At 39.5% G+C, this 12,229-nt stretch overlaps 1 protein-coding gene across 1 annotated transcript in view; it reads left to right on the top strand.

Moving 5' to 3' along the window:
• The window catches only part of LOC115138263 (ALK tyrosine kinase receptor-like), a 683,992-nt gene that overhangs the window by 615,680 nt on the left and 56,083 nt on the right, over nucleotides 1-12,229 (top strand). The window contains exons 13-14 of the mRNA XM_029674939.2: nucleotides 4,411-4,558; nucleotides 7,295-7,402. Coding sequence (XP_029530799.2) covers nucleotides 4,411-4,558; nucleotides 7,295-7,402 — 256 coding nt within the window. The remainder of the gene's footprint in view (nucleotides 1-4,410; nucleotides 4,559-7,294; nucleotides 7,403-12,229) is intronic.

Raw genomic sequence — 12,229 nt, 5'->3', positions numbered from 1 at the left:
TGCAAATTGCCATCATACAAACTGAGGCAGCAGACTTTGTGAAAATGAATATTTGTGTCATTCTCATGTGTCATTTGGCCAGGACTGTAAGAATTTGTTCTTTACTGACTTGCCTAGTTAAATAAAGGTAAACTAAATTAAAATGCATCGTCATATATAATGTAATTTTAACTTTTTATGGCTGCAGGGGCAGTATTGAGTAGCTTGGATGAAAAGGTGCCCATTGTAAACGGCCAGCTCCTCAGTCTCAGTTGCTATTATATGCATGGTATTATTAGTATTGGATAGAAAACACTCAAAGTTTCCAAAACTGTCAAAATATTGTCTGTGAGTATAACAGAACTGATATTGCAGGCGAAACCCTGAGGAATATCAAAACAGGAAGCGGCTTCTATTTTGAAAACTCCATGTTCCATAGCCTCCCTTTGCTGGATTTAAAGGGATATATATATATTTTTTACCTTTATTTAACCAGGCAAGTCAGTTAAGAAGAAATGCTTATTTTCAATGACGGCCTAGGAACAGTGGTTTAAATGCCTGTTCAGGGGCAGAACGACAGATTTGTACCTTGTCAGCTCGGGGGTTTTGAACTCGCAACCTTCCGGTTACTAGTCCAACGCTCTAACCACTAGGCTACCCTTCCGCCCTGCCATATGAAACAGATTCCTTTTCCTATCGCTTCCTCAAGGTGTCAACAGTCTTCAGACATAGTTTCAGGATTTTATTTTGAAAAATGAGCCAGAAAAATAACATCGCGTCAAGTGGTCACATGAGTTTTGCTCGCACAACAGAATTTGGACAGTCACTGTTTTCCCCTCTCCTACTGTGAAAGACATTTGCGGTTGATATGTAATCAATTATATATTTTAAAAGCAACCTGAGGATTAATTATAAAAAATGTTTGAAATGTTCCTGTGGACATTATGGAAACTATTTGGAATTTTCGTCTGCGTTGTCGTGACCACTCTTTCCTGTGGATTTCTGAACGCGACAAACAAACGGAGGTATTTTGGATCTAAAAATAATCTTTATGGAACAAAAGAAACATTTGTTGTGTAACTGGGAGTCTCGTGAGTGAAAACATCCGAAGATCATCAAAGGTAAACGATAAATTTGATTGCTTTTCTGATTTTCGTGACCGAGCTACCTGAATGCTCAGTGTACTTAATAATGTTTTATCGTGCGATTGATAAACTTACAAACGCTTGGATTGCTTTCACTGTAAAGCATAATTTCAAAATCTGACACGACAGGTGGATTAACAAAAGGCTAAACTGTGTTTTCCTATATTGCACTTGTGATTTCATGAATATAAATATTTATAGTAATATTTATTGTATGTAGCGCTATGCTATTCAGTGGTTGTCGATGACACTTATCCAGATATCGGGATTGGAGCCATAACAAGTTTTAAAGACTAATAGGCTGCTGGAACCGTTCATAGAGCTTTCTAGGAAAAACCCTCCAAAGATGAAAGGGTTCTCAGTAGAACCCATCATTGAGGGTTCCAGGTAAAAAATATAGAGGATAAAATTGTTCTTGGTAGAACCATATACTGTGGTTTCTATGAAGAACCCTATATAGAGTGTTCTAGGTAGAACCCTCTAGAAAGGGTTCTACCTAGAAACAAAATGTGCCCCTATGGCAGGTGTGCCAAACTCATTCCATGGAGGGCCTAGTGTCTAAGGGTTTTTCTTTTTTCTTTTCAATTAAGACATAGACAAACAGGTGATGGGAGATCTTTACTAATTAGTTACTTTATTTCATCAATCAAGTATAACAGAGGATCGAAAAGACACTCAGCCCTCTGTGGAATGAACTTGACACGTGCCCTATGGGGACAAATTGAAAAACCCTATATGGTTCTACTAATTTCTAAGTGTAGTGTGAAGACAACCAATGGTTGATTTGATATTTTGCTCTGTTTCAGAAGCCTTGTAGTGCACTATGCCACCTGTGTGTAACGCCTTATGAATGTATTTACAGTCATTGTGCATTTGAGATGTTGTTATTATAACAAGCCTTAAAGGTGCAATCAGTAGGAATCTATCCACCATTACCTGTTTGCTAAAATGTATAATTTGTTACAAAACAAGCCATGTTAAGAGAATGATTTTAGATTCTAAACCACTATTGACTATATTTTCAAAAACCAAAATATGGTATTTTCAACTGTTTGAAACTGATGTACAAAATTGAAAGTATTTTAATTTGTATTTATTATGGATCCCCGTTAGCTGCTGCCAAAGAAGCAGCTACTCTTCATGGGGTCTAGCAAAATTAAGGCAATTTACACAATTTTAAGACATTACAATACATTCACAGATTTCACAACACACTGTGTGCCCTCAGGCCCCTACTCCACCACTACCACATATTTACAATACTAAATCTGTGTGTGTGTGTGTATGCATGTGTCTGTGCCAATGTTTGCGTTGCTTCACAGGTGTTTTTTTATGTTTTATAAATCTAATTTTACTGCTTGCGTTAGTTACTTGATGTGAAATAGAGTTACATGGCTCTATGTAGTACTGTGTGCCTCCCATAGACATTTCTGGACTTGGGAACTGTGAAGAGACCTCTTGTAGCATGTCTTGTGGGGTATGTATGGGTGCCCGAGCTGTGTGCCAGTAGGTTAGACAGACAGCTTGGTGCTTTCAACATGTCAATACCTCTCATAAATAAAAGTAGTGATGAAGTCAATCTCTAGTCCACTTTCAGCCAGGAGAGATTGACATAAATATTATTAATATTAGCTCTCTGTGTAAATCTAAGGTCCAGCCGTGCTGCCCTGTTCTGAGCCAATAGCAATTTTCCTAAGTCCTTTTTTGTGGCACTTTGTCACTTTGTCAAGGTGCGACAAAACTAGGACCTGTAGGACCTGCCTCATTGATAGTGATGTTAAGAAGGCAGAGCATCACTTTATTATAAACAGACTTCACCCCATTTTAGCTACTACATTTTAGCTACTACTGCATCAATATGTTTTGACCATGACAGTTTACAATCTCCAAGCAGTTTTGTCATCTCAACTTGCTCAATTTCCACATTATTTATTTCAAGATTAAATTGAGGTTTAGTTCCAAATACAATGCTTTTAGTTTTAGAAATATTTAGGGCTAACTTCTTCCTTGCAACCCACTCTGAAACTAACTGCAGCTCTTTGTTGAGTGTTGCAGTCATTTCAGTTGCTGTAGTAGCTGACGTGTATCGTGTTGAGTCATCCGCAGACCGAGAAACTCTGGCTTTACTCAGTCAGTAGCATGTCATTAGTAAAGATTGAAAAAAGCAAGGGGCCTAAACAGCTACCCTGGGGAATTACTGATTCTAACTGGATTATATTTGATAGGCTTCCATTAAAGAACACCCTCTGTGTTCTGTTAGACAAGTAACTCTTTATCCACATTATAGCAGGGGGGTGTAAAGCCATAACACATACGTTTTTCCAGCAGCAGGCAATGATCAATAATGTCAAAACTGCACTGAAGTCTGACAAGACAGCCCCCACAATCATTTTATAATCAATTTCTCTCATCCAATCATCAGTTATTTGTGTAAGTGCTGTGCTTGTTGAGTGTCCTTCCCTATAAGCGTGCTGGAATTCTGTTGTCAATTTGTTTACTGTGAAATAGCATTGTATCTGGTCAAACACAATTTTTTCCAGAAGTTTACTAAGGGTTGGTAACTGGCTGATTGGTCTGCTTTTTGAGCCAGTAAGGGGGTCTATACTGTTCTTGGGTAGCGGAATGACTTTAGCTACCCTCCAGGCCTGAGGGCACACGCTCTCTAGTAGGCTTAAATTGAAGATGTGGCAATATGATCTGCTATTATCCTCAGTAATTTTCCATTGAGATTATCAGACCCCGGTGGCTTGTCATTGTTGATAGACAACAATAATTTCTTTACCTCTTCCACACTGACTTTACAGAATTCAAAGTACAATGCTTGTCTTTCATAATTTGGTACGATATACTTGGATGTGTAGTGTCAGCGTTTGTTGCTGGCATGTCATCCCTAAGTTTGCTTATCTTGCCAATGAAAAGGGCGTTAAAGTAGTTTGCAATATCAGTGGGCTTTGTGATGAATGAATGAATCTGATTCAATGAAGGATGGAGCCGAGTTGGCTTTTTAATATTAAAGACACAAAACTGAACCATAAGGACTGGAAGCATAGAAATAGAGCACATAGAACGGATCTACTGCTTATCAGTTTGGCTTTCAATGTGGATGACACATATTTAACTCACATTTCTATGTGAATTTGGTCGGGTCACCCACAAAGTTACATATCAGACCTTTAAGTTAAAGCAAATGTGATAAATGCATTTATAATGCCTTATGTACAGCTGGTTCATACAAAGTAGTAATACCAAAGTCATGCCTTTCTGTTTATGTGTATTTCCAAAACAGGATCACAGCTTGTGGGGCGGCTGGCGGTCGCAGTGTATTGGCCATGACAAAGTCACATGGTGTCCAACTCACAGCGGACTTCCTGCTTCAGAAGGGCGTGTTGCTTTATTTCCTGGTGGGCCAAAAGGGAGAGGACGCTTGCCCCAATGTGAGTACCAACTTCCCAAAAGCTCAGAATCCATGTCAAGGCTCATCCCAAATTGATCCCTAGCCCCTGCCTCCTAGGCAGGCACTTGGATCTAAGTGGACTGTGTAGATCTAACCTTTTTATTTAACTATGCAAGTCAGTTAAGAACAAATTCTTATTTAGAATGACGGCCTAGACCGGCCAAGCCCAGACGACGCTGGGCCAATTGTGCACCGCCCCATGGGACTCCCAATCACTGCCGGATGTGATACAGCCTGGATTCAAACCAGGGACTGTAGTGACACCTCTTGCACTGAGATGCAGTGCTTTAGACCGCTGCGCCACTAAGAAGCCCTATCTAAGATGACTGTATCTAAGAAGGGTCTGATAACTTGGGAAAAAAACAAATACACTGAAGACAAACCCAGGTTAAACCAGGGTTCTTAGGCCAGAGGGGCTATAGTAATGCTTAATTTTGCTTTCTAATTAATCAGGTGGAATCATTGCTTCATCACTTACACCTATACGCAATCCTGTCAGTTATTCACAAGTGCAAAAGTAGCCTATTATAGACTACAGCATGACCTAACTCGATCCAAACTGTGATGTTGAAGTCTCAGGGATATGGCAAAAGAAGAACGTCCTCAAAACTGCTTTGACATTTCTACTGTCAACATTGTTGGATTGAATTGACTCTCATTAGGAAGATGAGAAATGGAAAATAATTATTAATGTTTAAACAGCATTTTTATCTGTTTTCTGTTAAAATTATAACACAAATTCATAAAATTCTACGTGAATTCACAATGCAGCCGCACTGCTTCCAGTAACGGTTTAGGTCTCACCACATTTTCAATTTGTCACATCCCTAGGTGAGAGTCTCAGTCTAACAATGGAAATGGCAAGACGCTTGATTTAACTTCTCAAAGTATTTCCATACAGGACTTCGCTGCTGTCGCTTGCCTTTCTCTACCATTTTCTCAAATGTGGATGAGGATGACGTAGTGGTGGAGAGTCGACTCCAAAATAATTGATTCCTCGACTCCTAGCATGTTGACTCCCATTTCTAAGTGTCAAGATTCAATTCTGCTACGAATTAACTCAAGTCCTAATATTCAGTATTTTTGGAAAGGAGACTGATTAGTTGCAGTACTTTGGAGAACACAAACGTTTATATCTTTCAAAGTGAGATAGCTTGAGAGGAACGGAGGGAGAGGGGAGGGGCACAATATAAAGTCAGGTCTGCCTCCAGGCAGACAGTCAGAACCGTGCACTAGGACTATCTAACGGTAACCAAAAGCTGTATCTCACAATGTAATGCTGTATCTCGCAATTGTTTGGCTTGCAATGTCTCGAAACTTCAGTAAAGCAGGGCTTATCGTCAATGAATAGGCTAGGATATTCTACACGGAACAGACCGATTACTGAACACACATGCACATCATTAGTGAAGAGAACGAACAGGCAAGCAGACGAGACAGCACGATGGAGTGAGAGGAAGGGGCAGAAAGAACCGTGGGCATATGTCTAAGTAATCTGTATCTTGCAATGTCTTGTCTTGCATGCCTCAGAAATTCATCAAAGTATATCTAAAGTTTGACTCTTCCTCTCTGGTTTTATTTAAATTACACAACTTTCCCCTGGCCTTTATAGCCAATCGTCTACTTAGCCTATAACACAGAAAATAATATTTTGTGATAACTGGGGAAAAAACAAATAAACATTGTTTTTCGTTTAGGTATGATTTCTTAACATCAAGAATCCCAATTTTGTTTAAACGTACTCTCAGTCCATTATTTTGTTTTTGGGCTCATCCCAGAGTTGTCTTATACTTTGGAGTTCTCAGTCAGAAATCATTTGGAAAATGGATCAAAATATCTTGGAGAAAAACGTTGAAATGAAAAGCTGAGAGGTGGCCCAGATGCATTTGGAGTCACTTGAGGTCTATAATTCTATCATGTCTATAATCCTGAAGGGAGTAGATACTCTCAAAGGGGGCTTTTAAAACTGATTAGTTGAGTGCCGGTGTGTTCTATGTTTCTCACAGCCTCCCCTCTGTAGAAGTATTAATATCCTTTTAGGCTTTTACACACCATATTAGACACTTACTCACTGCACGCACGCACACACACACACACACACACACACACACACACAAAAGCGACAGCCAGAGGTGGGAGGGTGTTGGTTAGGGCAGGAGAGCGGGGGGGGGGGGTAATTCTGTGTGAAATTGAGCTCTGGCAATCCACGGCCTCCCATGGGGCACTGGCCAAGGTCGGAATCCATTGCCCCCTCTCCTCCTGCAGATGTCAATCAAACTCTGTATTGGCCCCTCCCTCTCCAGCTCTGGCTGTAGGAGCCTGAAGTCCAGATTGATGAAAGTATCGTGGTTGGAATGAAGAGGACTGACTGTCTGGTTACTATTACCTGTCATCAGCACCGCTGGTCGTTTGGCTCTAATTTGTTACAATAGCCCAAGGCAGTGATGGGTAGACATGATGTGTATTACTCCTATGCTCTTGGACACTTGCTCCTATGCTCTTGGACACACTTGGACACTTGGGAATAGGCTAGTAAAGGCCCAATCCTACCTACAGATATGAGCTTGGAACTTGACTTTGGCAGACATCTTCCATTGATATCAATGCATGATTTGTGAGGAAGTCTGAATTATACAGATGTACAGTGTCTCAAATGTGTTATTTTCCCCTGTATAAAGAAACTCTGGTATCACTCTCTCCCCATTCTCATTGGTAGACCAACAGGACACTGAACAAGATCTGTGTAGAGCAGACACCATTGGACAAGAAGACACAGGTCAAAGGGGGCGGAGGCGGAGGAGGAGGAGCCACCTATGTGTTCAAGGTAAGGAGAAAAGGCTGCGTCGCAAAGCTTTCCCTGTTTTCTTGCCCTACTTGATCACTGATAGGTGGAAAGATTGGGTACGCCTCCTCCATGTTGCCCTTCAACTGTCAGATGTGAAGGATGGAAGTAATGAAAGTAAAAGAGTCTGGAAAGGATTAAGGCCGTTGCGTTGACTGCATACCGCCACTCTGGCAGTCCTGAGTCATGGCCGCAGTCAAATTCCACGTCACTGTTGAGTCACAGTAATCTCCTCCTATGCACTCAGTACATGATTGGCGCTGATGCGTTGGTAGTGCCCAACTCACTAACAACCGCTAATGGTCTGGTACTCAGCTCTCTATTGTCCCTCTAATCACTCTGACATCAACACAAATGCAATCGAAAATCACATCAAACACTTATCATCAAAAGAGTAGGCCTATCATGCTTTTAAAACTCACCGTTACAGGCTGTCCAAACCGGACGCACGTGTGCGCCATCGCGCGCATGTTGATTTTGTACCCCCATACCAGACACGATCAGGACACGCAGGTTGAAATATCAGAACAATCTCTGCACCAAATATATTAATTTGGGGACAGGTTGAAAAGCATTAAACATTTATGGCAATTTAGCTAGCCGGCTTTCTATTGCTAGCTCATTTGTCCTGGGATATAAACATTGGGTTGTTATTTTACCTGAAATGCACAAGGTCTCTACTCCGACAACTAATCCACAGATAAAAGGGTAAAGCGAATTCCTTTCTCGTCATCTCTCCTCCTTCCTCAGGCTTTCTTTTTTACTTCTTTGGACTTTATATCGCGGTTGGCAACCAATTTTACGGTACATTCTACATTGTTGAATAATAGTGAAGACATCATAACTATAGAATAACACATATGGAATCCGTTAAGAATAAATTATTATTTACAAGGACAGCCTTCCTCCCTGTCGAGGAATTGAACCACGGACTTCCAAGTGCCCATGCACGACACAGGGATTCTTTAGCTAAATAGCCCAGCACTGTAGCCTACTTCCAACCGTCACGTTGTACATCGCCATATTTTCCGTTCCATCCTAACGGAAACCCAGAGGGTTTTTTGTTTTTCTTGGAATAGAAGCACCATAATATTAATCCAATTAAGAAAAATTTCATAAAATCAGTCCCATACTAAGTTCTTACAAAAAAGGTTTTAAAATCTCTGGTACAGCCACTATTGAAGGCTATCAAATGCTTCTCAAAGATGCCCTCTGGTGGTCAAACTAGCACTAACTAGCATTAATGGTACCAGTAGTTTGCAATTAAATAACATGCCATAGAATTCTTTGGCACAACGCAAGCTGTGCTGCAGTACGCTGCAACTTTTAAAGGAAGAACCACTGTACGAGTCCTGTTTACTCTAGCTGTTTTAACGTAACTTACTTATTGGCAAAAAGGCCTACTTCAATATACAGTATATCAATCAATTAGTCATTTAATTGTGCATGTCATCACACAGCATACAAGTTATCCATGTCTCTAAATACAGTAAAGCATTTTTTTGTTATAAATCACAACATGTCGGCTAAAGCGATTGAATTAACAAATGCATTTGGCTGTTTATAATATTGGCTATACTAGAGACTTTAAAACCTTTTCTTGTTCGAACAGACTATTTGGGATTGATTGTAATTTGTTTATAAATTATTATTGTATTTGTTGTCCTGTTTATACTGTTAGCAATTTAAATGAGTGAAATTCATTAATTTGATGGTGTTTATATTCCAAGAATAAATGAAAATGCATTTTACAGTAACATATGTAGGCCTCAGGGTTTCCGTTAGGTAAATGTGTCACTCTACAATGTGATCAGTTGGGAGTAGGCCTAGGCTACTAAGCGACTGTGAGAGTGAAGAGCAAAATAATCCTAACATTTCCACTCCCTAATTGTAGCCTAACCAATATCCAAACAGAGATTCAGTGAAAATAAAAATCTCATTGATTTATCAAGACCAGTCCCCATGCTTGTCTCAAAGCAGCGCTGAAATAGTTGACCATACGCGGGCGGGTAGGCTGTTGCTTCAAATCATTTTATAACAATGGATGACTTTGGGTGTTTCAGTAAGCAACAAGTTGTTGCCTTCAATTCCATTAGCCTACTTTATTCCAATATTTCTGACATTCAGTGATATTTATTTCCATAGTAATTAGTTATGGATCCATCCAGATGTGGTTAGAAAACAGTGCATGTGGTGGGCTATGCAAAGAGATGGGTGATGTGACATGCCTCGCAAACACCCATGAATACATTTAAAGTCCCTCAACTCGGCAAGAGTCTATTGTCCTGCTGATAGATCATCAAGGTTGGACAGCTTCTTTTTAATTCAAATTTATTGAAAAGGCTGTTAAACCATTTATACACCTGGTCCACAGAGTTGGTGCGTACTTACAGTATAGAGCACTTTTACTCCATTCTCCGCAAGACACTCTACCAATGCCACCAGGTTATTCTTTATATTCTTAATAAATAAAACACCTACATTAAATAGATCAGGTCTTCAAAATATGTGAAACCTTTTTTTATGTATATCTGTGCTTAGTAGCAGAGGCTTCATGTTTTTACCATCAACTTGTTAATTTAGCAGACATCACTTGCGTATATACAGTCAACATATATTTTAAGAATGTAATGGAATATAACAGACCATTTTATTTTAGTTTCCCTTACAATAAAAACCTTACAGTGTAACAAAAGTTTTATTATTTAGTTACAGCTTTTTCGGACAGCTTTTTTTTGTGTGTGTGTGAGCGTGGGACAGAGAAGAGCAATTCTTCCACTACTGTTCCAAATTCAATCACTCTCTTCTTCATCATCATTCAGTTGATTCAAATTCAATTATAATACATTTTGTCATATTCAACAACTCCAAATTGCTTTTGCATTTGCTCCAAAGGGATAACTTGAAATGACATTATATACAGTAGGTTAATTAAATAATCTATAATAATAAAAATGTTCTTTATTAGTCTAGTGGATATAACTATTTTAGGTACAGTGCCTTGCAAAGGTATTCACCCCCTTTGGTGTTTTTCCTATTTTGTTGCATTACAAACTGTAATTTAAATTGATTTTAATTAGGATTTCATGTAATGGACATACACCAAATAGTCCAAATTGGTGAAGTGAAATGAAAAAAATTACTTGTTTCAAAAAGTTCTTTAAAAAAAACAGAAAAGTGGTGCATGCATATGTATTCACCCCCTTTGCTATGAAGCCCCTAAATAAGATCTGGTGCAACCAATTACCTCCAGAAGTCACATAATTAGTTAGATTGCACACAGGTGGACCTTATTTAAGTGTCACATGATCTTTCACATGATCTCAGTATATGTACACCTGTTCTGAAAGGTCCCAGAGTCTGCAACACCACTAAGCAAACGGCACCACCAAGCAAATGGCACCATGAAGACCAAGGAGCTCTCCAAACAGGTCAGCGACAAAGTTGTGGAGAAGTACAGATCAGGGTTGGGTTGTAAAAAAATATCTGAAACTTTGAACATCCCACAGAGCACAATTAAATCCATAATAAAAAACTTGAAAGAATATGACACAACAACAAACCTGCCAAGAGAGGGCCACCCACCAAAATTCAAGGACCAGGCAAGGAGGGCATTAATCAGAGAGGCAACAAAGAGACCAAAGATAACCCTGAAGGAGCTGCAAAGCTCCACAGCGAAGATTGGAGTATTTGTTCATAGGACCACTTGATCTGTACACTCCACAGAGCTGGGCTTTACGGAAGAGTCACCAGAAAATAAGTCCTTTTTTTAAAGAAGAAAATAAGCAAACACGTTTGGTGTTCGCCAAAAGGAATGTGGGAGACTCCCCAAACATATGGAAGAAGGTACTCTGGTCAGATGAGACTAAAATTGAGCTTTTTGGCCATCAAGGAAAACACTATGTCTGGCGCAAACCCTGGTGGTGGCAGCATCATGCTGTGGGGAGGTTGTTCATCGGCAGGGAATGGGAAACTGGTCAGAATTAAAGAAACGATTGATGGCGCTAAATACAAGGGAATTCTTGAGGGAAACCTGTTTCAGTCTTCCAGAGATTTGAGACTGGGACTGAGATTCACTTTTCAGCAGGACAATGACCCTAAGCATACTGCTAAAGCAACACTCGAGTGGTTTAAGGGGAAACATTTAAATGTCTTGGAATGGCCTAGTCAAAGCCCAGACTTCAATCCAATTGAGAATCTGTGGTATAACGTAAAGATTGTTGTTCACCAGCAGAACCCATCCAACTAACAGGAGCTGAAGCAGTTTTGCCTTGAAGAATGGGCAAGAATCCCAGTGGCTTGATGTGCCAAGCTTAGAGATATACCCCAGGAGACTTGCATCTGTAATTGCTGTATAAATTGGCTCTATGAAGTATTGACTTTTGGGAGGTGAATAGTTATGCACGCTCACATTTTCTGTTTTGTTGTCTTATTTCTTGTTTGCTTCACAATAAAAAATATTTTGCATCTTCAAAGTGGTAGGCATGTTGTGTAAATCAAATGATACAAACCCCACAAAAATCTATTTTAATTTCAGGTTATAAGGCAACAAAGGAAAAATGCCAAGGGAGGTGAATACTTTCGCAAGCTACTGTATATCATGTCAAATAGGCGGCGTGTAAAATCATTGTCAAAAGCGCAAGAGATACTGTTGCATGACAAACAGGTGCTGTTAGATTACAACATAATCTATCTGCCAGTTTGGAACAAGGTAAACAATACTAAATAAAGGATAAGTAATACCAGAGAGTATGTTATAATGAAAAAAAAGTGTAAAGCCTTTATACATTATAGCAAAGTTTAAAAACA

Source organism: Oncorhynchus nerka, linkage group LG12, assembly GCF_034236695.1.
Source record: "Oncorhynchus nerka isolate Pitt River linkage group LG12, Oner_Uvic_2.0, whole genome shotgun sequence".
Classification (NCBI taxonomy): Eukaryota; Metazoa; Chordata; class Actinopteri; order Salmoniformes; family Salmonidae; genus Oncorhynchus; species Oncorhynchus nerka.
Note: the sequence above shows the minus strand (reverse complement) of the source record. Positions and strands in the feature narration are given on the sequence as shown.